Below are 24,487 nucleotides of genomic sequence, written 5' to 3'. Positions count from 1 at the left end.
ATGGTGAAACTTGAAACTGAATAGTCTCAGGTATTTAAATAAGAAAAAGAGCTGCTATTTATTGAAGTAGAAAGAAGATAACCTAGTTTTACTAAAGGGTGGCCTGGTGCACTAAATTCGCGCTATGCGCAGGGTCCGGAAAAGGGCCGGACCACAAGGGTCTATTGTACGTAGTCTTACACTGCATTTCTACAAGAGGATGTTTCCACGGCTCGAACCCGTGACTTCCTAATCACATGGCAGCAACTTTACTAGTTATGTCAAGGCTCCCTTCAAAGTTTAAGTCATACTAATATTCAATCAAATGACGACTATGCAAAATTGTTGAAGCTGCACATTAGCTACATGGTCGCAAAAAGTAGGGCAACATTTAAAGCTAACTACAGATTTTCACATAGAAGCATCAGTTGTTGCTGCAACGTCGAACTTTAGGAGTTGAATCGCTAGAGAGGGATTAGAGTGGAATTTCATACGAAAGAACTCCAAAAGCGAAGGCAGCTCTCTGTTCAGAATAGTTTTACTATTAGCTATCAAAAGGATCACGAATGAGGCAATTGAATGGCACTCGAATCCATTTACAACCTTGGATTTGCATATACATTGCAACTCTTTTCTCGTTGGCGCTTCCCAGCTTTATCTTCCCCCGACAACATGGATAATAGAATCAAAATTAAAATGTTGCAAACTTTTTCTCTCATTTCTTTTTGAAAATTTACATGACCAATAATAAAACGAACTCCTAATTTAGGCATTTTGCACACCTCCCTGAGAATCTAAAATTGATAGTTTTGAAGACAAGTGAAGGTTGCTCAGTTAGTAGGTCCAGGTTCGAGTCACGCTGGAAGGGAAGATATTTTCTTTGACAAACTAGATGTACAACTGTTAGTTTAATAGTAGTAACTTTTTCCGGTACTTGCATATTACACATGCTCCCACCTTTAAATTTATATGTTTTACTTTTCTTTGTTTCAAAAGACTATCTTTTTTTTCCTACCAGTAAGTTTTTAAGTCCAATATTCTCATTTACTTCCTAATAGGCCAAAGAAAATAAAAAACTTCCTGCCAGAAATGTCATGACAAGTTCAAAATCACAAAATTTAAAAAAATATGTTTGCTATTTTAGACACATTTTTATTATCACACAATAAGATTTGAAGGTTTTTCCCTTTTTACATTCTTAAAACACCATGTCAAGTCAAACTAAGGTACTCATTAAGTCTGTTCGTTTTTAGGTCTGAACTTTAATCATTCAAGTCTTAACCGTATTTAAATTTATTAAAAAAACTAACAACCACTTAATGGATCTACATCATTAAGATCCACAATAAAATTTTATTATCATTGTGATGTTTATTCAAAGATTTTTACAAAGTTAGCGGTCACCACTAATCTATTCACTCTCGCTAACCTTCATCGCGCTCATCATTATGAACTGCCACCACCCACAACAACCATCCTCAACTACAATCACTAATGTCGCCAATCACCACAATTAGTCATCCTACCAACCATTAACTGATATCTACAATCATCCCCAACCAATTAACCACCATTGTAGCCACCGATCACTGCTAATAATCGTTGCTATCAGCCATCACTAAATATCGTATTCACCACCATCATTAGCTATCACTATCGCCCACCACAATTATCAGCTTCCACCATCAACTACCATGATTAGTGATCATGGTTAATGACTATTGCTAGCCACCATCACCGCTAGTTACAGATAATTTGCGATTTGCATCCCTAACGTATACGCTCTTTTATAACTTACACCTTATCCTATCGTTTTTAGTGATTTGCACCCTAGTCTCTTTAATTCCTTGCAGAACCATAAAACCCCATTTTTTTCAATAATTCACAAAGGGCAAAATATGAAAACACAATTAATATTTCTCTAAATATTATTTTATCTACATGAAAACTGGGTGGGTATTCTTCCCGCCTTCTCTGCGCAGTTTAGGTTTAAGCCCTAGTTCTTCTTTGTGCAATGGTAGCATATTGTAAGCAAATACAAACCCCAATAGTTGCAGGTTATCATATTCGAATGACTATTCTCAACTTCATTGAATCAATCATGCATAGGATCAAAGAGAAGAAATTGAAAGGTAAGTGGCCTTTTCTGTATTTGTAACCACAACACCCCACTAAAGCTCTACGAAGGGATCTATTTTGGTTATGATCACCATGCTATTTTGCTACTGTAATATTGATATTTAAATATAACAAGAAAGAAAACAAAAGTATTTGCTTCTAGCAACGTAAACGAAAACTAGAAAACCTTCAAACTTAATTTAACAAAGGTAAAACCATAAATACTATCCGAAATAGTGAAGGGTGCTTGATAATATTTCATTCCTTAAAAGCCCGTGAATACTAGAACTAGTGAAACGTAGCTACTAAAGCGTAAACTGCTTGTCTTTCCTAAATTCAAAATAAAAACAACTTTCACCTCTGTACAGATAAATTGAATTTAACCCCAACCGGTGAAAAAATAAATTCGCAAATCTTGAAATTTCCAAGCTAATTCAGGAAAGAAAGCTTTACTCCTTTAGTGAAGAACAGCTGTAAAGGCAAAAAGAAAAAACTTGGAGTCCGTGTAGATGTTTCTATTTGTATTCAAATGTCGTTGCTCTTTTTTTTTTTTAAATGATTTTTTATATTTAAAAAATTAGATAAGACAAGTTTTAGGTATATTTAGATGTTGAGAAAATAAATAGTCTTAATTATTTACGAGTAGTATTTAGATTTTAATACATAACTTTAACAGTCAGACGTGTATTCAGATTCGAATCAGATCCAAATCTTAATAAAATAAATGACACCTAAAAGATTAACGTTAGCGTTTAAATTCTCTCAATCAACGATGTGAAATAAATGAGACAAAAAATGGAGCTGGATATCTGATTTCTGTGCTCTATTGATGTTTGAAATTATCTGATACAATAAATAACGTTTCTAGTCAATTATATGTCCTATGAAACTGAAACTTAATTATTTTGAAATGTTGTTATTTTGGAAGTTACACGTATAAATATATTTATTATTTTGTCCATATCAAAACAAGTGAAATTTTTGAGGTATGACATACCCATTAAAAAAATATAATTAATGACATCAATCAAAGGGTCATTTGACTAAATTATCACATGTTTTTCCCCCAAATTGTTTTTAAAGGTCGAAAAGTAAGTAGTGAAATTTGAAAAAACTATTAAAAGAAGGGTAATTTTGAAAAAAATTAATAAATAACCTCTTAAACTTTGAAAAATTCATTTATTTTAAATTAGAGAAAAAAATTCAAAACTATTTATACTTTTCTTCAGAATCTACATACTATGTGGTAGAAAGGATTTCCAGAATCTCATTAAAAAAGAGTATGAAATATAGAATTTGAAAAAGAGTATTTGACTTTCATGTAACGTGACTATGTTACTATTGAGTGATTTCACTGTGATAAAATATATCAATAATTTTGTATTCTAAATAAAAAGAAAGTCAAATTTATCTAAATACTAAACATAAGAAACCAGAAATTAAATGCAGAGAACAAAAAATTCTAAGAGGAATTATTTGTATTCCTTGTCTTCAACACAATAAGTGGTATTCATTATCAACCAAAATGTAAAAAAGGAGAATGTTTGGTTATACTACATTTTTCTTTAATAAATGATCCCACAATAGTCAGGGTCAGGTCCGGGCCCATAAATGGGGGAGTCGGTGGGAAAAAAAGGTGGCGCTTTTGCAAATTATATTTTGTTGCAAACTATTCTATCACGTCGTACGCACAATTATTGCTCATTAACTTACTCTAGTGAACTTGCTAACTTTTATCCTTCTTTTCCTATCCAAATTGCAACAATGTGCTGTAGAAAAATCACTAGAGTTTGTAATTTATCTCAATAGAGTGAATTTCTTTTTACCAGGAATATGTACTGTCATTCTTAACCATCAGAATTCAGTGAAAAATTCCACCATTTCCAATCTCTAGACTCTAAAGTTTAAAAAACCCCTTCTCTATTCTCTCTTTCAAGTGGCCAAAATCGAGGTAGCCTTTTTTTGTTTCTGTTTTATTTGATCTGCATTTTCAGTTTATGAACTAATTAACTGGTTTGTGATTGTGTTTTTTTTTTTTAATGAATAGTGATATTCTGGTTTGATTTTAACATCATCAACTTTCCCTTTCTCTTCGTTATCTGCTTTATGACAATCGTGTTTATTTCTACTTTATTTGTTTTTCTATTTGAAATGTATGATTTTTTTTTTTTTGGTTGTCCAAATTCATGTGTTGTTGATGTCGATTTTCACGCATCTGTCATGTTTGTCACCCTGTTACCACATGGATTAATTATCACTGAAACTTCTAGAAGTTTTTAAAAAAAAAAAAAAAAATTGGTCTAGTTTTGATTTCATGTTTCATCCTCTTTGGGATGTAGACTTGATTTTCAATATTTTTACCGTGATTTCTTGTACTCCATCCGTTCACTTATACTTGTCCACTATACTAAAAATAAATTCCACTTTAGCATATCAAGAAAAAACAAACTTTTTTTCTTGTTTTATCCTTAACATTAATTATTCATTTCCAAATCAATCTCCAAGTTCAATCAGACTATACACAAATTAAAAAGGGTATTAGTATAAAATATATACTTCATTTATTAATTTTTAAGGAACGTGCAAAATCAAAAGTGGACAAGTAAAAATAAACAGGGAGTAGCATCGTGAGATTATCATGTTTTCTACTGAGTGAAACAATGTAAGCCCAGTTGGTCAATGTCTGATAATTTTCAAATGTGACCTCACTTGATTTTTAATATCATTTCTCATTACGAATGTTTTAATTTGTTTGTCTGGTTTGGACTAGTCTAAAAAAGTAAAGAAGATTTTGAATCTTATAGTCTTAAATTAAAGATATATGTAGAATGTACCAAAATACCCTTTAATCTTGTGGTCTTAAACATGTCATGTGGAGAGTTGAAATTAAAGAATTATCAAAAAAAAAAAAAGAGACATTCTTTATGAAATGGACTAAAAAGAAAACAGGAGAGTACTTGTTTTTGCAGTTCTGTTGCTACATGAATCATGTGTAGTCCTGAAGGAAGAGCAAATTGTGAAGTCCGGTGTTATAGAGCCTGTTTGGATGGGCTTATGCCTGTAAGCTGAAAATAGCTTATAAGCTAAAAAAAAATAAGTTGGGGTAGGCTAACTTATTTTTTTTGGCTTATAAGTTGTTTTCAGCTTATAAGTTACTTTAAATAAGCTAAGTCAAATGGGCCCAATTATTTTTTTGAGCTTATTTTAAGCACAAAATGACTTTAAGCTGGCCAGCCAAACACTCAAAATAGCTGAAAATAGCTTATAAGCAACTTATAAGCCAATCCAAACGGGCTCATAACCTGTTTAGTTTGAGGATCAATAACTTGGACCATTGTGATAGTTTAGAAAAGTTGGTTAGGCTCATATGAAACCGGATGCACATTTAACCACCTTTAAGTATTGATACGCTCAAATTACACCTGTTAAATGATGTAAAGCGGACGATGCCAAATATGGTAAATCAACTAGGTTGGGGTCGAATCCCACATGGAATATGGTGTGAAAAGGTTACTAAAGTCGTATAGTACTTTCTTGCGATCTAGTTTCGTATTCCGTTGAGTTTGTAGAAAGTTGGTTGTTATTAACTAACTGCTAACTGATTGCCTTGGATTGTAATATATGGTAAAAGAAACCAAGGTTGTGTCCCCCTTTAGATAAAGTGTATGCTATGGTGATTGATCATGATATACTTCTAATGGATCGTTATAGGTATGTTGCACTTAACCTCTAATTGAATCCCTAATGTTTCCCAACAGTTAAAATTATTTTTCTTTATGATTTTCCAAATATAAAAGAGTGTATGTAAAGAACGGTTAATTCATGTCAAGTAAATTCTTCTTATTCCTAAGTAAATTTATTAAACAAGAGTTAAAGCTTTGGGTTCTTGTTATTTCTTCCTACCAAACCATACTCACTTTCCCAGGTTAAGCAAAGTTTATGGCTTTAATCAATGTTTGCAACCATCAATTATGAACGAAGAACAAAGAATAAATAAACCTTAATAATCCATTATGCATATATCAATCTCAATCCCCAATCACAAAATACCCATCCTAGGGTTCACAACCTTAGTAATTAGTTTAGCTATTCATAGTGAATGAAGAACAATAAGAGATAATAGAAATCATAATGTTTACAATTGATTGATCGGAATTGAAAGAAAGTAATTGCAATTGTTTGTTCTCCCCAAAAAGCTTTAAAAACTATGAGTATTCAATGCTATGAGAATAGAGTATAAAATTGATAACTCATCATAAATAAAACCCTATGAGAACTATTTATAAGGTCTAAAATTCGAAATCTTCAAAAAATACAAAACTGTCCCCGACGGAACAAAGTACGGGACGCACAATTAAGTACGTCCCGTACATTCAATGTACGAGATGCCCTTTAGTAACTTAGGTCACCAAGTACGGGACAAATGTACGGGTCGTACTTCAAAGTACGTCCCGTCCTTTTTGCCCATACATCCTCTTCAACAAAGTGATGCATTCTGTTTCTTGCCATCGAAGTATGCGAGACATATACGGGACGTTCACATTTGTACGGTCCATACTTCTGCCCAAATGTGTAGACTTTAGTGAAAATTCCTTGTTTTTGCCTTTTAGTACTCAATTTCCTGAAACACAAAAAAAAACACATCAAAACAACACAAACTTGCTTAAAAACAAGTTAAACTCATAGTAAAAAAGCATCATATGTGTTGTAATTTTACGGCACATCAACACCCCCAACTTAAAGTCTTTGCTTGTCCTCAAGCAAGTAAAACAATACAAACGACTCAACTAACTTAGATATAACAAAGTGTCTACAATGGTTTTGGCTAAGAGCTACCGGCATGCATTTCTTTCACGACCGACCCTCTCAATTTTACACTTTCAAACAAGATGTATCACTTCAAACATGTTACAATTCACAATGAAACTTCAATCCATGACATAAAGTTATTGGAACTATCAATGCATAGACAAACATTACTTTGGGTAATCACTGGTTTTCACAAATTCTTTCAACCATTATACCCTCACGAAGACCAAAGAACGTCCCACACACATAGGTACAATGATAAACGGGACAGAGACAAAGAAGAAAAGAAACGCTCAGACTCACAAAGAAGTTCATGTACTACAAATGCAAACGACATATGCTTGCCCTTATTTTCAATGCTTTCAACTTCGGACGGTTCGGTTGTGGTCACTCTAGGACTTTTTTTCGGGTTGTAATGTAGGCTTATGGACAGGTATGATACATATTTGGATATTAGTGACTCACCCTCCTTGAATATTACACTTTTCTTCACTCGTATTTGCCTTGTCTCCCTCTTTCCACTTTTTCAACTTCGATGTGGTTTGCACACTAATCTATTTCAACTATCTTTTTGTGCTACAGTTTTCTGTTTTTTTTTTTTTCCTTAAGTATTTACAGCAACCACATCAAGTCCTCAACTACTTAACTCACACCACCCCAACTTAGGCTTCACGCCTCTTTCTCACACATGTTTCACCCCCACTTAGGCTTTTAGCCTTTTTTCCTCTATTAGTGTCATGGAGGGAATGGGTGCAATAGATGAAATTAATTCAGACAAGAGTATGGGTTTGTTAACGGCTAGTCAAGAAAAAGGTCAAAGGCTCAAAAGAGGAAAGTAGGGATTATTTACATAACCGGGTAAGGCTTATAAGGTAAAGTGACTAAATTTATACAAAGAAAGCCTACGATCACGTCAATAACCAAACTATCCTAAATATTTAAGCATGGAAAACCGGGTAAGTTCTAGATTGCAAATGCAGAGCACGAACACAACTAACGACCCACACATTCATTGGCATAAGGATTGTTTTATTGACTACCCAAGCAAACATTCGTTACACATAGTACCCCAATACGCAAAATATCATAAAAAGAAGCATACATGTCAACACACTAACACATTCCGAGCATATACATCAATTTTTCAGAGAGGATGGGTCATATTTTCATCAAAAAACCCAAAATCACATATGCATAGCCATAAAAGTTCATCAACCACTACCATCTAAGTCATAATTACTCTATTTTACCTAAACACATAAACATTCCAGTTTCAACAGAAATAAACCCCTGCCCGCAAGGGTGGCTCAGTTGGTTGAGCATGGGGCTTTCATAATGGATGTTTCAAGTTCGAAACCCCCTGCCTACGACAGCAGGGGATTTTTCTTTCTGGGTCGAGCTCGTCGCACCGGGCTTGTCTGGTGCGGGTTACGTCTCCTGTGTGGTTTGCGAGCTATTGCACAGAAGCTGGGTTTACCCTGTGCGCACCCGAAGTGTAGCGGCTGCGGGTTCCCATGTCATAAAAAAAAATAGAAATAAATTCCTCAGGAAAAGAACTCTGGCAATGAAAAGTCGATGGGATCCTAAACACATATATATAAATACACAACTCCAGTAGCCCCACTCCCAACTAAAAAACTATGCACTGTCCCCACTGCATCAAAATAAGCATAAGTAAGGGTAAGGGGTACCTGAGGTGCTCTAGGCGCTCTGATCATCTCCAGAATGTGCCGCCTCCACAGTTGGAGTTGCAGTATTAGTCTCAGCATCATCAACAGGAACAATGAGCACTAGCACCTCTGTTTTGGTGCCACTTGATAAAGCTTCCACCCTACTTCTAGCCCGTACTCGGGCGATTCTCTGTCAGGGACTGATGGACAGCTATCTGAATCTGCTCCTTCTCTTCTAGATCCGTCCGGGTATGTATCACTGTATCTACGGCCTGCCCGGGAGGAATCTTAGCTTCTCTCTATGATCTTGTGGCAACTCATCATCCGCCACCAGCCTTCCCACATTTGTCAACAACTCAAGGTCCTCTACAATTGGACCAGTGAGCTCCTCAACAATGACCCGATCTCGAGTCTTCACTGCCTGCAGTTCGGCCTTTAGCCGATCCAGCTTCACCGTATACTTACTTATGTCACCCCTCGGTCCTTTCCGCTCTAAGGCTGCTAGCCTCACCTCAAATCTATCAAGCGGGGACTGTAACAACCGACTATGTTGCTCGGACCCTTCACTTTTGTCGCCGTACCCGTGTCCGACACGACACGACACGGGTTTGGGTACGGAATTCGTGTCGGATCCGGTCAATAGAGATCGGATACTTTGACCGAAATTCATGACCAAATTAAAGAAAAATTTTGAGATTGTGATTTCTCAAGATAGCAAAAGGTAGAGATTTGAAGACATGAGATGGCATACCTTCAATATTATGTAGAAAATTTAACTAGTTTCTCGGAGCACGCAGTCTAGCACCTAGTAGAATGGAAGATTGAATCACATGTCTGGTACAAACTACATGTAGGTGCTTCCACAAAAAGCTCTCATAATCTAGGCATATTCTTGTAGCTATATTATTAGAATTTTGAATTATTTTTGCCGAATCCCCGCACCCGTATCCGTACCCGGATCCGTACCACGAATCTTAAAATTTAGATCATGCCGAGTCCGACCTCTAGATCCATACCCGTATCCGACACCCGCACCCGAGTCCGAGCAACATAGATAACCGATGAACCTGTGCAACAGTCTCACCGCCTATTGATATTGTCGGTGCATGTCTGGAACAAATATGGCTCATGCCAATAATACTGACGGGAGTCCCTCAAGAATTTCTTCTTCTAATATGCTTTGATTTCATCTGGAATAACACCCGTCATAAAAAAGTTGACGATAATTGCATACCATGGTGCCATCTCAGAAGACACAACTAGAACTCTCTCATCTGGGAATGCATCATCTATGTCAAGCTTCTCTGACGATCTCCCAGGTTCTTCAAGTCGTGAGAGATGATCTGCTACCTGATTTTCAGACCTTTTGCGATCTTTCACCTCGAAGTCAAATTCTTGCAACAAGAGGACCTATCTAATTAATCGTGGCTTTGTATCTTTCTTCGCCATCAGATACCTCAACGCTGCATGATCGGTGTATACCACTACCTTGGACCCCAACAGGTAGGCCCTGAATTTCGCAAAAGCATATGCAATAGCAAGTAGCTCTTGCTCAGTCACCGTGTAATTCATCTGCGGCCCTTGAGCATTTTGCTGGCATAGTAAATTAGGTGCATGATCTTATTATGCCTCTGACCAAGCACATTACCAATAGTAAAACCACTCGCATCACACATCAACTCAAATGGCAGAGATCAATCAGGAGATACAATAATAAGAGCAGAAGTTAGGCGCTCCTTCAATTCATCAAACGCCTTGCGGCATTTCTCATCAAACTCGAACTTAGCCTCTTTTTCAAGAAGCTTGGACATGGGATTTGCTATCTTGGAGAAGTCTTTAATAAAGCGTTGATAGAAACCAACATGCCCCAAGAAACTTTGGATTTCTTTCACAGATATAGGTGGAGGAAGCTTGACAATAACATCAATTTTAGCTTGATCAACTTCAATCCCTTTCTCAGAGATTTTGTGACCGAGGACGGCCCCTTCCTTCATCATAAAATGGCATTTCTCCTAATTAAGCACAAGATTAGTCTCCTCACATCTCTTCAGCATGTGACCCAAATGGTCAAGACATTCATCAAACGAATCTCCTACAACCGAAAAATCATCCATGAAGACCTCCAAAAAGTTGTCAATAGACACCATACATAGCTGAAAAGTAGCTGGTGCATTAGAAAGACCAAACGACATCCTATTGAGAGCAAACGTCCGTCCCATACGGACAAGTGAAAGTAGTCTTCTCCTGGTCTTCAAGAGCAATATTAATTTGGTTGTAGCCAAAGTACCCATCTAGGAAGCAATAATATGACCTTCTCGCCAGTCGATCAAGCATCTGATCAATAAAAGGCATGGGGAAATGGTCCTTGCAAGTAGCAGAATTCAACTTTCGATAATCCATACAGACACGCCACCCAACCACCGTCCTGGTAGGAATCAATTCGTTCTTAGCATTAGGAACTACCATGATGCCTCCCTTCTTCGGAACACATTAGACTGACTCACTCATTTACTATCTGCGATAGGATAAACAACTCCAGCATCTAACCATTTTATAATATCTTTCTTGGCCACCTCTTGCATGGTTGAATTCAATTTTCTCTGATGTTCAACACTCGGTGTACTATCCTCTTCCAGCTGAATTTTATGCTCACAAATACCAGAAGGAATACCTCAAATGCCTGCAATGGTCCACCCAATTTCATGTCTGTATTCTCGCAAAATTTCTAGCAACCTCTTTGTCTGCTCATCATTCAGCAATACAGACACAATCACTGGCAAAGTATTATCAACACCTAGAAATTCATACCTCAGATATGAAGGAAGTTGCTTAAGCTCAAGCTTCGGCGGCTCCTCAATAGATGGTTTTGCTGGAGGTGTCTTTCTGTTTTCAAGATCAAGGTCAACCTTCTTTAGTTGGTAAGAATAGGAACCTAACCCCACAAGAGAATTCACCGTCTCCACATAACCTTCTATATCATCAGCATCGAAGTTCACAAGAATGCTAGAGCCTCACCCAAACACTCTTCCTCCATTTTAAATTCAACAGCTTCATCCACCACATCAATAGAATCAATAACCGAAATGCTTTCGCAAGCACTCGGTAACTTCATCCCCTTATTCGCTTGGAAAGTAATTTCCTTACCGTTGACTCGGAATATGATTTCATTCTTTTCAGAATCCATAAGAGCCCTTCCCGTAGCAAGGAAAGGTCTCCCCAAGATAATAGGAATATCCCTATCAACAGTAAAATCGAGGATTACAAAATCAGCAGGCAAAATAATTCACCAACCCTAACAAGCACATCATCCACAACTGCAACTGGCCTTTTAATAGATCTATCAACCATCTGCAATCGCATAGTGGTAGGTCTAGGCATTCCCAAACCCAATTGCTTATAGATAGCAAGAGGCATAAGATTTATGCTAGCCCCATTATCACATAAAGCGCGAGCAAAATCATGCTGACCAACATAACATGGAACAGTAAAGGCCCCTGGATCCTCCTTCTTCTGAACATTGGTAGTGGATATAATAGAACTAACACGATGAGTCAGTCACAGTGTCATGCTTGATAGATCTCTTCTTAGTTAACATCTCCTTTAAATATTTGGCAAACCCTGGCATCTCTTGAAAGGCATCAAGAAAAGGGAAAGTTGCTTCAACTGATCATAGAACCTCTGACATTTATCATCTTCCGTTTTCTTTGCCAACCTCTGAGGAAAGGGAGGTGTGGCTTTAAATAATTGAGTCAAAGGACGAAGAGCCCCTTTAACCGTTGACTTACTAATGTCAGTGCTGCCCTCCTGCTTTTTAGAACTTACTGGAACATCATGGATTTGCTTAACAATAGGAACTTCTGTCTGGACCTCATCAACAATTGTTGGCACATCAGATTGTGCCTCTTCTTCTTCAGCAACTGGCTTGAGATTTATCACCTTCTTTTCAGCACTTTGAAGTATTTTACCACTCTGAGTACTGATGGCATATACAGTGTCTACACCACCTCCCCCATTCTTCAGATTCGAAATAGTATCACTAAGAAGTCCTCCCTTCTGTGGAGGGTGTTGTTCTCTGAAAATATCTCGCATCTGCGACTTGAGCTTCTGAATGGAAGCCGTGTGAGATCCCACTGTTTCTATTAGCCCCTTCAATATTCTATCTGCTTTGTCTTGGTTGGCTAGCACCTTTTCAAGCATGTTCTCCAACTTAGAACTCCCTTGTTCAGTCGACTGACCCTTCGATGGAATATAGGGATTGGAACTCCTATTTCCAAAGTTATTTTTGTCATTGTAGTTTTCCTGGTTCGAGCCACAATAGTTGTTGTTGTAATTACCTTGTCCCTATTAAGGTCTCCATTGATTCTGAGTATGATTTTGACAGCCTCCTTGATAATTCTGCCTTTGGTAACCCCCTTGAGAGTTATTAACATAGTTAGCATCCTAATACTGCATAGGAGGCCCCTCTTGATATGGACCCTCTCGAACTTGGTACATTCCCTTAAGCATTCCCGGAACTTCTTCAACAACATTAACCTTCTTCGCTTCCTTTTCATCAAGTCTCTTGATCAACAAAGAAATATTGATTGCTATTTGAGCTAGCGTCTGCTGAGTTTCTTGGTTCTCGTTCATAATGTTATGGATCATTGGTGCTCCATAAGCTACACTGTCACTACCACCCGAATGCCATGCTTGATTGTGAGCAGTAAACTTATCAAGCAACTGAGCGATTCGGGCATAAGTCTTGTCCATAAAACACCCACCAGCCGCAAACTGCTTGTGTCAACAGATCTAGCCCTTTATAGAACTTCTCCATCAAAATATTTTTTGAAAAACCATGATTAGGAGACTTTTGCAAATATTCCTTGAATCTCTCCTAAGCTTTAAATAGTTGTCCCCTCGGACTTTAAGTAAAGCATAAACTCTTTAGTAATTTCAAAACCATATTCCCCGGTAACGACACCAAAATTTGGTACGCTCAAATTACACCTATTAAATTATGTAAAGCAGACGATGTCAAATATAGTAAATCAACTAGGTTGGGTCGAATCCCATAGGGAATATGGTGTGAAAAGGTTACTAAAGTCGTATAGTACTTTCTTGCGGTCTAGTTTCATATTCCGTTGAGTTTGTAAAAAGTTGGTTGTTATTAACTAATTGCTAACTAATTGCTTTGGATTGTAATAGATGGTAAAAGAAACCAAGGTTGTGTTCCCCTTTAGATAAACTGTATGCTATGGTGATTGATCATTATATACGTCTAATGGATCGTTATAAGAATGCACTTAACCTCTAATTGAATCCCTAATGTTTCCCAACAGTTAAAGATTATTTTTCTTTATGATTTTCCACAAATATAAAAGAGTGTATGTGAAGAACGGTTAATTCATGCCAAGTAAATTTCTCTTATTCCTAAGTGAATTTATTAAATAAGGGTTAAATTAAAGCCTTGAGTTCTTGTTATTTATTCCTACCAAACCAACTCACTTTCCCAACTTAAGCAAAGTTTATGGCTTTAATTAATGTTTGCAACCATCAATTATGAACGAAGAACAAAGAATAGTAAACCATAACAATCCATTATGCATATATCAATCCTAATCCCCAATCACAAAACACCCTTCCTAGGGTTCATAACCTTAGTAATTAGTTTAGCTATTCATAGTGAATGAAGAGCAATAAGAGATAATAGAAATCATAATGCTTACAATTGATTGATTGGAATTGAAAGAAAGTAATTGCAATTGTTTGTTCTCCCCAAAAAGCTTTAAAAACTATGAGTATTCAATGCTATGAGAATAGAGTCTAAATTTGATAACTCATCATGAATAAAACCCTATGAGAACTATTTATAAGGTCTAAAGTTCGGAATCTTCAAAAAATACAAAACTGTCCCCGACGGAACTAAGTACGTCCCCGTACATTCAATGTACGAGAGGCCCTTTAGTAACTTAGGTCACCAAGTAGGGTACAAATGTACGGGTCGTACTTCAAAGTACGTCTCGTCCCTTTTGCCCGTACATCCTCTTCAACAAAGTGATGCATTCTGTTTCTTGCCATCGAAGTACGCGAGACATGTACGGGACGTACAAATTTGTACGGTCTGTACTTCTGCCCAAATGTGTAGATTTTAGTGAAAATTCCTTTTTTTTTTTTTAACCTTCTAGTACTCAATTTCCTGAAACACAACAAAAACTACAACACAAACTTGTTTAAAAACAAGGAAAACTCATAGTAAAAAAGCATCATATGTGCCATAATTTCACGGCAGATCAAGTATCAAAAAGGAGAACTTACATTGAAAACCCATGTATATTTAATGGTCCCCACAGCCACTTCTGCCTACTATATCATTATGCTAACTAGTTTTTCGATTAGTTGGTGAAATATTTAAATTAGTAAATAATTATTTAATTAATTCTCCGACTACTGTAGTTGGAACTCTCCGACCACTTTAGTCGGACGTTTTTTTTTTTGACGTTCAGCTTTCCAACTTCTCTTATACAGTCAGGAAGGAGTCGGAAATTCCCAATTTCTGACTACTTTAAGGCGCTTTTGGTAGTCGAAAAATACCATCTGGTAGTGAGACTAATGGTCTGGATAGTTTTATTGGTAATTTACAAAAATGACCTTGGAAGTGATTGGTCTTGAACTTTTGACTCTCCTTGCCTCATGGGCAAAACTTCAAGTTTAACAAGTTTCGTCCCATGGGTAACACTTTTGACTTTTAACCTTGAAGTTTTGTCCGTGGGACAAGTTAGGGCCAGAAGTACAAGGGCAACTATTTTCAAGGTCGTTAGATATGATATTCTAACCTTTTTTACCTTTAAATGATACCACCAACAGTCAGAGTCCAGGCCCACAGATTGGGGTTTAAGCAAGGAAAAAAAAATGACACATTTGCAAATTATATTTTATTTACACACTATTCTCTCGCTCATCACATAATTCATGTTCACTTTACTACTTACTAACTTGAGTGTAGATTATCAAATTTCATCATGACTTTGTTAACAAAACTTTATTCCCTTTCTAATCTTTTTGTATCCAAAATGTGTTGTATTGGAAATTGCTAGACAAGTGTAATTTATCTCAAGGGAGTGAAACTTTTACCAGGAATATGTACCGCCGTCTCTTAACCTTGAGAATTCGGTGAGACATTAAACCCTTTCTGATCTCAAGCTTAAACCTTCTCTATTCTCTCATTCAAGTGGCCAAAATCTAGGTGGGTTTTCCTTCATTTTCTGTTTTATTTGATCTGCATTTTCAGTTTTATGCACTATTAAGAGTTTTCTTTTTTATGAGTAGGGATATTCTGGTTTGATTATAACAGCAACTTTCCCTTTCTCTTGGCTATCTGCTTTATGACAATTGTGTCTATTTTCTCCTTGACCTACTTGTTTTTTTAACATCATTTTCTCTTTACTTGATTTGAAGGTCTGAGAATCTTCAAATGTGACCTCACTTGATTTTTAACATCATTTTCTCTTTACTACTTGTTTTTGCCCTTCTGTTGCTACATGAATCATGTGAAGTTGAGTAGATAAATAAATGAAGGAAGAACAAATGTGAAGTCCATTAGCCTTTGTGTTACTATAACCTGTTTATTTTGAGGATCGCTAACTGGGAACCTTGTGATAGTTTAGAAAAGTTGATTAGGCTCATAATTGCTTTCAGGGTATTCAGAAAACTGGATGCATATTTAACCACCTAAAGTATCAAAAAACGAGAACTTGCATTGAAAGCTCTTATATTCTATTGCTGGTGACAACCATTTGTGCTATGTCATTATGCTAATTAATGATTCTTAATAATGTCAAATACATGAATAGTTCATAAATTCAACATTGGCATTCTTACTTTCAGATTAGTTTCCTTAAAAAGGTTATCTGTACCTATTACCTATTATCCTGAATAATGTGTAAAAGCTGGAAGCAAATACTGGCTGTGTATCTATGTACATGCCCTCTACAGTGTATTTGAAAATGGCATTTCATTTTAAAATTCTCTTTCATGAAAGATTTTGGACTGAGTCCTGGATTTTCCTCTGTTACCCAATCTAAACGTGCTTGTTGATCTATTTCTCGTCATTTTCATTTTACTTTTTCTTCTTAGATTTATTTGGATGATTAGATTGTTTGTGTAACAGTGATTTGGTTAAGTATTAAGTAGGGTTACTTTGCTGTGGTAATTCATGTTTACTTTGTCCAAGAATCTGAAAAATTGGCAGTTGTACAATAACTTTGGTTGACAGCTGCAGGTTCTTCTTGAAATTCCTCTCAACTACTCATGGGCACAGTTACTGATAAGTCGGATGATGAATACTCAGTTATTAGTGATAGAGGAGACATCGGATTTGTTGACTTTGACAAATATAAATCAGCTTGTAGCTACAATCCAAATGAAGAGAGCGATATAGTTGTTATATCTGTTCCATTTCCGCTGATAGGGGGAAAACCTAAATCAGGATTTGTTGGAGAAAGTGTTGTCGATTCAATCACAATAGAGAATACCACTAATGAGTCCCTGGACCTGTGGTCAATTAAGATCTACGACTCGAAACCTGAGGATTCATTCACGCTATCTCTGATGGAACCTCCAGCTGCTTGTTCTGACGTGGAATATGTTCAACAATTCATGGAGTCCTTTAGCTTAGAGGATAGAATGTTACGACCGGGCCAGACACTAACAGTATGGTTGATTTGTAAACCCAAAGAAATTGGATTGCACACATCAGCTGTGCACTTCAATGTGGGTGAGGACAACATAGAAAGATTAGTTTTTGTCTTGGCCGAGGATAAGGTTTCCCAGTCCCTGACTTCGAGTAGGCCATTCCACAGAGACAGAAAGAAGAAAGCACCAGCAGTAGATGCTTTTGCTGTTAATGGATATGTTAGGGGTTCTCGTCCTACAAGGGCTTCACGAGGATTCAAAAACAGGCTTCAGTCATATCCAATTCCGCAGGATGTAAGGGAAATGATAGAGACAAAACAATTTCCTGATGTTATTGGGCAAGGTTTAAGAAAAGATAATTACATTGCTTACTTCAGAACTTTACTAGCAATTGAAGAAATCAAGATGGAGGTGTGTGTTCAAATTTTGATTTGAAGTAATACTTCATTTTCGGTAGTACCTAAATCTTATAGGTTCTTGCATCAGGAAGACATGAGGGACTATGATATGGAGTCTGTCACCATGAAGCGTAAGGGCCCACAGTTTTTGTCTCTTGATGTCCCAGGGCTAGCTGAGAGGAGGCCATCACTTGTTTATGGGGATTATATCTTCGCAAAGCTAGCTACAACAGATGCTAGCCCTTATCAGGTGCATTAACATTTGTGCTCTGGTTTATATCATAAGCTGCCATAATAATTTAAGCTCTCTTTAGTGCATAATTTGATGAAAATAATTACAAATCCATGGTACCTGTAGGTTCTCAAAGTTCAAAAATCATTTGATGTATTTATACATCCAAATTTCTCCTCCTGTCATCTTCCTGTTACCTTTAAAATTACATTCTCTTGAAATATTCATGTTGTGGTAGAACTTCAGCATTTTTTGCTACTCCCTCTGTCCCAATTTATGTGATACACTTTCCTTTTTAGTATGTCCCAAAAAGAATGATACATTTCCTTATTTGACAACAAAATAACTTTAAACTTTACCCTTCACGCCTAACGAGATGATCTATAACCACACAAATATCTTTGGCTTATTTTAGACCATAAGATTCAAAAGTCTTCCTTATTTCTTAAACTTTGTGCCCAGTCAAACTATATCACATAAATTGGGACGGGGGGAGTATTTATTATGTGACCAGGAGGTCACAGGTTTGAGCTGTGGAAACAGCCTCTTGCGGAAATGCAAGGTAAAGTTGCGTACAATAGACCCTTGTGGTTTGGCCCTTCCCCAGACCCCGAGCATAGCGGGAGCTTAGTGCACCGGGCTGCCCTTTTTTTTTTTTTAATCTTCGTTGAGTCTTTTCTTATTTTTTCTGTTTTTAGTTTCATTTTCATCTATTTTATGGGAAAGGATGAGAACTTTTGTGATTCTGGCTGCTATATCCGTTTTATTTCAGTTGCATGTCAGTATAATCAGCAGAAGGCCCGAGGTTCAATTACTAGGGGATGATGATATTCAATGGATTCCAATATTCACTCTTTAGGGCAATTAAGCTGCCCAATGTTCTAAGATACGTGTTAAAAGTTTCACTCTTGTCTAAGATATGCATATGAAGAAGTTTTAAGAACAGATTAAAAAAAAAAATAGATGATATATCTGCGAGATTTTATACATGAACTTGAAAGATCAAAAATAGTACAAATGTATTAACATGAACTTGGTGATTTTGGTGGTTCTTGCACAGGGTTATATCCACCGAGTTGAGGCGGAAGAAGTATATTTGAAGTTTGAGAAAAAATTCCACATCAACCATGTTGCTGGAAACCTTTATAATGTGCAGTTCGCATTCAATCGTATAGGTGTGCGGAGGTTACATCAAGCCATTGAAGCTACAGAAAGCTTAAATGAGGAAGTTCTCTTTCCATCAGGCATAGCCAGAACGAGAAATATACAAGCTGCTAGACTGGCACCTATTTCATGTACGCTTAACGAGGAGCAGACGAGTGCAGTTGAAAAGATTCTTGGGTGCAAAGGAGGGGCTCCATATGTTATCCATGGGCCTCCTGGTACGGGCAAAACATGGACTCTTATAGAAGCTATCGTCCAGCTACACATTATGAGGAAATATGCTCGAGTTCTGGTCTGTGCACCTTCAAATAGTGCTGCAGACCATATACTTGAGAAACTTGTCAGTCAGCAGAATGTTAAAGTGCAGGACCGTGAAGTTCTTAGGTTGAATGCACTCACACGTCCTTTAGACGATGTGAATCCTAGTTACATTCGCTTTTGCAATGTGGAAGATGATGGTTTCAAGTGTCCTCTTCTCAGGGACCTTAAAAGATATAGGATTATCATATCTACATATGCTAGTTCATGTCTTCTTTATGCAGAAGGCATACAACGGGGACACTTCTCTCATATTTTCTTGGATGAGGCAGGACAGGCATCGGAGCCTGATACCATGATTCCTCTTTCTCATCTTTTAAAGGAGGAGACAGTAGTTGTACTTGCTGGCGACCCACTGCAACTTGGTCCAATAGTTTTCTCAAAAGATGCTGAAAATTATGGATTGGGGATGTCATATATGGAAAGGTTATTTGAATGCAAGTTATATGGTGATCTCAACGAAAATTATGCTACCAGACTAGTAAAGAACTACCGGTGTCATAAAGTAATTCTGAAGCTTCCCTCAGAAATGTTTTATGGAGGACAGTTGATCCCATGTAAAGAAGATAAAATTTCTAAGACTTGGGTGGACCTGCTTCCAAACAAGGAATTTCCTTTGCTTTTCATTGGTATACAAGGTTGTGATGAAAGGGAAGGAAACAACCCATCGTGGTTCAATAGGATCGAGGCGAGCAAGGTTGTAGAGATCATTAGAGATCTAATAGAGAACAAAGGTATGAATGAGGAAGATATTGGGGTGATAACACCTTACAGACAGCAAGTACTAAAAATAAGAAAAGTCCTTGAGAGTTTTGATTGGGTTGATATAAAGGTTGGTAGTGTAGAGCAATTCCAAGGTCAGGAAAGAGAAGTTATTATCATATCAACCGTCCGATCAACTATACAACACAATGACTTTGATAGAATCCACTACTTAGGATTTTTAAGCAATCCGAGAAGGTTTAATGTTGCTGCTACAAGAGCCAGATCATTGCTTGTAGTTATCGGGAATCCACACATCATCTGCAAGGTAAGTCTGTATTTATTTTCTGCTACTGCAACTTGTAGTACCAATATGGATTTGGTTTGCTATAGTAAAAGGTGGAGGTTCTGTCTAAACTTTTTGGACAATTTTCTGATCCTGGTGATACCTATTGTTGGCAACTGTTAGTTTAATATTTGCAGGGAATAAAAGTTGAATTAGAAAAAAAATACTTTCCTCTTGAATTTGCTGTGGGCATATGTGGAGCTTAAAATAATGAATCATGAGGCCTATTTTGCGAATTGCTTTATTTATGACGAGAAATGCCATTATTTATTGACATATACAACATGGCAGGACCCCTACTGGAACAAGCTTTTGTGGTATTGTGCAGACAATGGCTCCTACAAGGGCTGCTTCTTACCTGAAAAAGTGGAGATCCTTCAAGAGGATTCTGGACAAGCAAATAATTGGTGTGATGGCGAGGCACAAGAAAACAACTGGGACGGTGAAGGTGCACAAGCTAATGATTGGGACCAAGACCAAAGGGGACAAGTTAACGATTGGGACCAAGACCAAGGGGAACAAATTAACGATGGTGACCAAGACCAAGGGGGACAAGTTAACGATTGGGACCAGCACCAAGGGGCACAAGCTAATGATTGGGACCAAGACCAAGGGGAACAGGCTAATGATTGGGACCAAGACGAAGATGGACAAGCTAAGAATTGGAATGATGAAAGCACTTATAATGAAGAGAAACAGAATCTTCAGCCATCTCCCGAGGTTCAATGGGGTACAGTTCAGCAAACTGAATACATCCCTGACCCTGTTGTGGATGAAGCTGAATGGTCTGATGGTTGGAAATAACTGCAGTAGGAGCATAGCTTAGTTTATTATGCAATGGGCTGAAACTTTTCGAGGTTGCGTTGAACCTCAAAACTCACAAAAAGATTTGTTTTCAGATTCTGCAGTTTTTGCTTTTTGAAAAATTCAAGCTCAAGAATGCCTGCATTGTATCTACATATATACAGCCTATATATTAAATGGTGACGTGGAAAGTTCAAGCTCTACATCTTGAAACCTCAAATTTGTTATTTTCCATGACACTTAATGCAATGAATGTTATCAAAACAGGGCCAAACTGATGTACATCACACCTCGAACGGATGTCTATAAACTACAAGCAAGCTCCCTAAAATATACTCTATAAACTACAAGCAAGCTCCCTAAAATATACTCCATTTTTTTTTTTTTTTTTTTTTTCTTTTTTGCAAAAAAAGGCAGTGAGTTGCCAATTCAGTTAAACTGCAAAGCCATTACTCCACAGGCTGCTAGAAGAACTAATACTGAAAATCTCTGGCAACTCTGAGCTGCTGATGGTATCAAATTAGGCTTAAATCCGGAATTTGTATCAGGGTCTCCAACGCTGTCTGTTGGAGGTGGTGATAAATCTGGTGTTTTATCAGCCACTGGTCCCGAAGGAGGTGTGAATGGCTGAGGTACATTAGTAGCTGCAAAATGTGCAAGAAAACAACACCACCCATAAACCATTTTAGACTTCAACATTCAACAAGTTCAATTACATTTCACCAGAAAATCAGAGTTTTATTACCTTCAGGACTAGGAGATGGAGGTGACCTAGGCCTTTGAGATGACCTAGGAGATTCTGTTGGTGACCTTGGCCTTTGAGATGACCTAGGAGATTCTGTTGGTCTTAAGGTAGCTGGACCTGTCAACCAGAAACATTTTTTTTTAATCCCAATTTTTTCTCACAAGTGAAGATTTAATCATCTCTTTTTCCATATTTAAACTAAAATCAAGAAATGCTGGTGCCAAAATTAAATAAATTAACTTTGGTACCTGGAGCTGGATTAGGGGAAGGTGATGCTGCAATGTAGTGATACAAGTGAGAATTAGTGATCTAATATCAATCTGCTCAAATTTTGAATTCAGTAGTAAGTGAACTGTTTTAATTTCACGTATAGTCATTGAACTTTACCTTTGCACTGGAGGGGGACACCAGCCATTTTACAAGCTTTAGGGAGGGAAATTGCTAAAGTCCTGTTAATGGGAACGCGAAAAGGAACATTTCCAGTAACAATAAGGCAGAGGCAATCTGTGCCATTGCTCATGACATACTTGAGAGATCGGCAGCAATCTGAAGTTGGTGAAGAATTATTGCTCCCACCATTGCTAATAAAGTTTATGCAAGGGCTAAAACTACGTAGCATTGCCGCGCTACACGCTGTACCATTCTGCCCTGAAACTAATTGAGTGCTGAAAATCATTAAGACAATGGCCAAAATTGACACTAACTGTTGAGAATTCTTTAAGAATTTCAACCCTTCCATATTTTAATGAATTTTAAAGATTTGGAGAATTAGTTAAAAGGGAATGTGCTAGGACCAAGGAGGAAAGATGAATGTATAGAAGCTTGATGTTGGATATGGAAGACATTAATTAGAAGTGATTTATAGATGGCCACGAGAGAAACATGTAGGTTCAAAGTGGTTTTGGAGCTCAACTACCTTAACTAACTTCAAATGATAAGAGTGTTTTGGTCACCTTAAATATAAATTGCATTTGGATTTCGGAAGTTAATGTTTTTTAAAGGTTTTAAACCAATTAGATGTATTTTCTTTTCTCGTTCTTTTTAACTCAGTGTAAGGTTAAGCAAAAATGGGTCAGAAGGGGTATCAACTAAAAAGTGAGCGCTATATATTTGGTCAAGCAAATCACCAATGTATTCATTGTCTTTATATCTATCATTATTTTTACGAAAAATGACCTAATAATACTATTTAAAACTACATATTACAAAATATAAAGATACTTTTCTTTATTTACAAAATATAACAATTTAATTACAAAATATATTAGACCTGAAAAAATTAAAAGTCCACCCTTCCCCCTTTTTCCTATCCTCTGTTTTATATTGTTCAGATCCGTCCCACCCTTCCCTTCCCCTTCCCCTTCTCCCTGTTCTATATTTCCTTTGAAACTCCACAGCCCCACTCTTCCCTTTCCCTCCCCTTCTCCCTGTTCTATATTTCCTCCCAAACTCCACAGCCAACACCCTTCCCTTCCCTTTTTTTTTTTTTTTTTTTTTTTTTTTTCCGTTCTCTATTTCTATTATACAATTAAATATCATCAACCAAATCAAAAGTCTTTAATAAAAATGGAGGGATTGGTGTTTTTTTCAGATCTGCATTTTTTCAAAATTCTGTGTTCTTCAAAGATGCCGCCGGAGCATGGTTTGAACTGGCTAATGTATTAATCTCTAGTTCTCCAATTGGTGCGAAACGGCAAAACAAGGGAAATTTGTATGAAATTTTAAGCCCTACGCGAGATTTGAAGCGTGATTTTTTTTTTTTCAAATTTTGAAGCGAGATTCAAATTTGTATTTAAGTTGTATGATAATTGTATACCGAGTTTGTATGAAAATTGTATATTGAGTTTCCTATGTTGGTGTTGTTATTGTTGTTGTATCAAATTTGTACGAAAACTATATTACAATGTTACTGTAGTTGTTTTCAATTTCTAAAAAGCTAACATGAACTTATACAAATTTACATAGTTATATACAAATTTCATATCCTTTTTATACAGTTTCCATATACGAAAAATGTGAGAATTCTGAGCCTTGAACATGATATACATATTTGATACAATTTTTATACACGAAATTTTGAGGCGAAATTTTTAAGTTTTGAGCGAGATATACGCATTTCATATAGTTTCCATACACAATTTTGAGCAAAAATTTTCGTATATGTTTTGTAAAAAATTTATCGTTATGTTTTGTAAACTGAAAAGTATTGTCATATTTCATAAATATACCCTATTCATACGTATATATACGTCAATCTCCCTTATTTTTAATAATTCCACTATAGTCAAACTTTTCTATAACAACATTGTTGGTTTTAAGATTTTTTTAGTGTTATAGCGACTGGCTGTTATACATCCATAACAAAATTTGACATTTAAATAATATTTAATTGTTATACGTAAAAAGATAATAATTTAAAATTTATTTATAATATAAAGATAAAATTTGAGAAATATGTTATAAAATATACATCTACCTCTGTTTATTATTTTTTATTACCTGTATTGCCATACGCTTATAAAGATATTATTT

At 36.5% G+C, this 24,487-nt stretch overlaps 3 protein-coding genes across 8 annotated transcripts; 1 reads left to right on the top strand and 2 right to left on the bottom strand.

Annotated features, from left to right (window-relative positions):
• The first annotated feature begins 3,763 nt into the window (after window positions 1–3,763).
• On the top strand, window positions 3,764–21,413 carry LOC132642338 (probable RNA helicase SDE3). Of its 6 annotated transcripts, none has more exons than XM_060359595.1 (6): window positions 3,764–4,048; window positions 15,690–15,798; window positions 16,834–17,657; window positions 17,733–17,894; window positions 18,937–20,388; window positions 20,698–21,413. In XM_060359595.1, exons 3-6 carry the CDS (start codon window positions 16,863–16,865, stop codon window positions 21,208–21,210), a joined length of 2,922 nt encoding a protein of 973 aa, XP_060215578.1. In that variant the 5' UTR covers window positions 3,764–4,048; window positions 15,690–15,798; window positions 16,834–16,862; the 3' UTR covers window positions 21,211–21,413. The 6 variants fall into 6 exon arrangements, with proteins under 6 accessions (XP_060215578.1, XP_060215585.1, XP_060215567.1 ...); XM_060359602.1 differs by having other exon boundaries at window positions 16,828–17,657; XM_060359584.1 differs by having other exon boundaries at window positions 15,650–15,798.
• LOC132615915 (uncharacterized) lies at window positions 11,835–13,006 on the bottom strand. The gene is made up of 3 exons (XM_060330516.1): window positions 12,911–13,006; window positions 12,253–12,812; window positions 11,835–12,114 (listed from the first exon to the last, which is right to left on the bottom strand). The coding sequence occupies exons 1-3, from the start codon at window positions 13,004–13,006 to the stop codon at window positions 11,835–11,837; spliced, it is 936 nt and encodes a 311-aa protein (XP_060186499.1).
• Window positions 21,410–22,848, bottom strand: LOC132642382 (non-specific lipid transfer protein GPI-anchored 21-like). The gene is made up of 4 exons (XM_060359609.1): window positions 22,343–22,848; window positions 22,204–22,230; window positions 21,956–22,072; window positions 21,410–21,854 (listed from the first exon to the last, which is right to left on the bottom strand). Exons 1-4 carry the CDS (start codon window positions 22,692–22,694, stop codon window positions 21,640–21,642), a joined length of 711 nt encoding a protein of 236 aa, XP_060215592.1. The 5' UTR covers window positions 22,695–22,848; the 3' UTR covers window positions 21,410–21,639.
• Between the last annotated feature and the right edge of the window lie 1,639 nt (window positions 22,849–24,487).

Source organism: Lycium barbarum, chromosome 1 (assembly GCF_019175385.1).
Source record: "Lycium barbarum isolate Lr01 chromosome 1, ASM1917538v2, whole genome shotgun sequence".
NCBI classification, from domain to species: Eukaryota; Viridiplantae; Streptophyta; class Magnoliopsida; order Solanales; family Solanaceae; genus Lycium; species Lycium barbarum.
Note: the sequence above shows the minus strand (reverse complement) of the source record. Positions and strands in the feature narration are given on the sequence as shown.

What these genes read in the sequence shown, in the direction of transcription:
- LOC132615915 (XM_060330516.1), bottom strand. Translation starts at nt 13,006, where the DNA reads ATGTTAATAACTCTCAAGGGGGTTACCAAAGGCAGAATTATCAAGGAG. An exon ending in GAGACCTTAATAGGGACAAG is followed by an intron (nt 12,813 to 12,910) that starts GTAATTACAACA and finishes ATTCCATCGAAG; the next exon opens with GGTCAGTCGACTGAACAAGG. An exon ending in GAAGATGATAAATGTCAGAG is followed by an intron (nt 12,115 to 12,252) that starts GTTCTATGATCA and finishes TCATCGTGTTAG; the next exon opens with TTCTATTATATCCACTACCA.
- LOC132642382 (XM_060359609.1), bottom strand. Translation starts at nt 22,694, where the DNA reads ATGGAAGGGTTGAAATTCTTAAAGAATTCTCAACAGTTAGTGTCAATT. An exon ending in TGTCCCCCTCCAGTGCAAAG is followed by an intron (nt 22,231 to 22,342) that starts GTAAAGTTCAAT and finishes ACTACATTGCAG; the next exon opens with CATCACCTTCCCCTAATCCA. An exon ending in TCCATCTCCTAGTCCTGAAG is followed by an intron (nt 21,855 to 21,955) that starts GTAATAAAACTC and finishes CACATTTTGCAG; the next exon opens with CTACTAATGTACCTCAGCCA.
- LOC132642338 (XM_060359595.1), top strand. Translation starts at nt 16,863, where the DNA reads ATGGGCACAGTTACTGATAAGTCGGATGATGAATACTCAGTTATTAGT. An exon ending in TTGAAGAAATCAAGATGGAG is followed by an intron (nt 17,658 to 17,732) that starts GTGTGTGTTCAA and finishes TTCTTGCATCAG; the next exon opens with GAAGACATGAGGGACTATGA. An exon ending in ATCCACACATCATCTGCAAG is followed by an intron (nt 20,389 to 20,697) that starts GTAAGTCTGTAT and finishes ACAACATGGCAG; the next exon opens with GACCCCTACTGGAACAAGCT.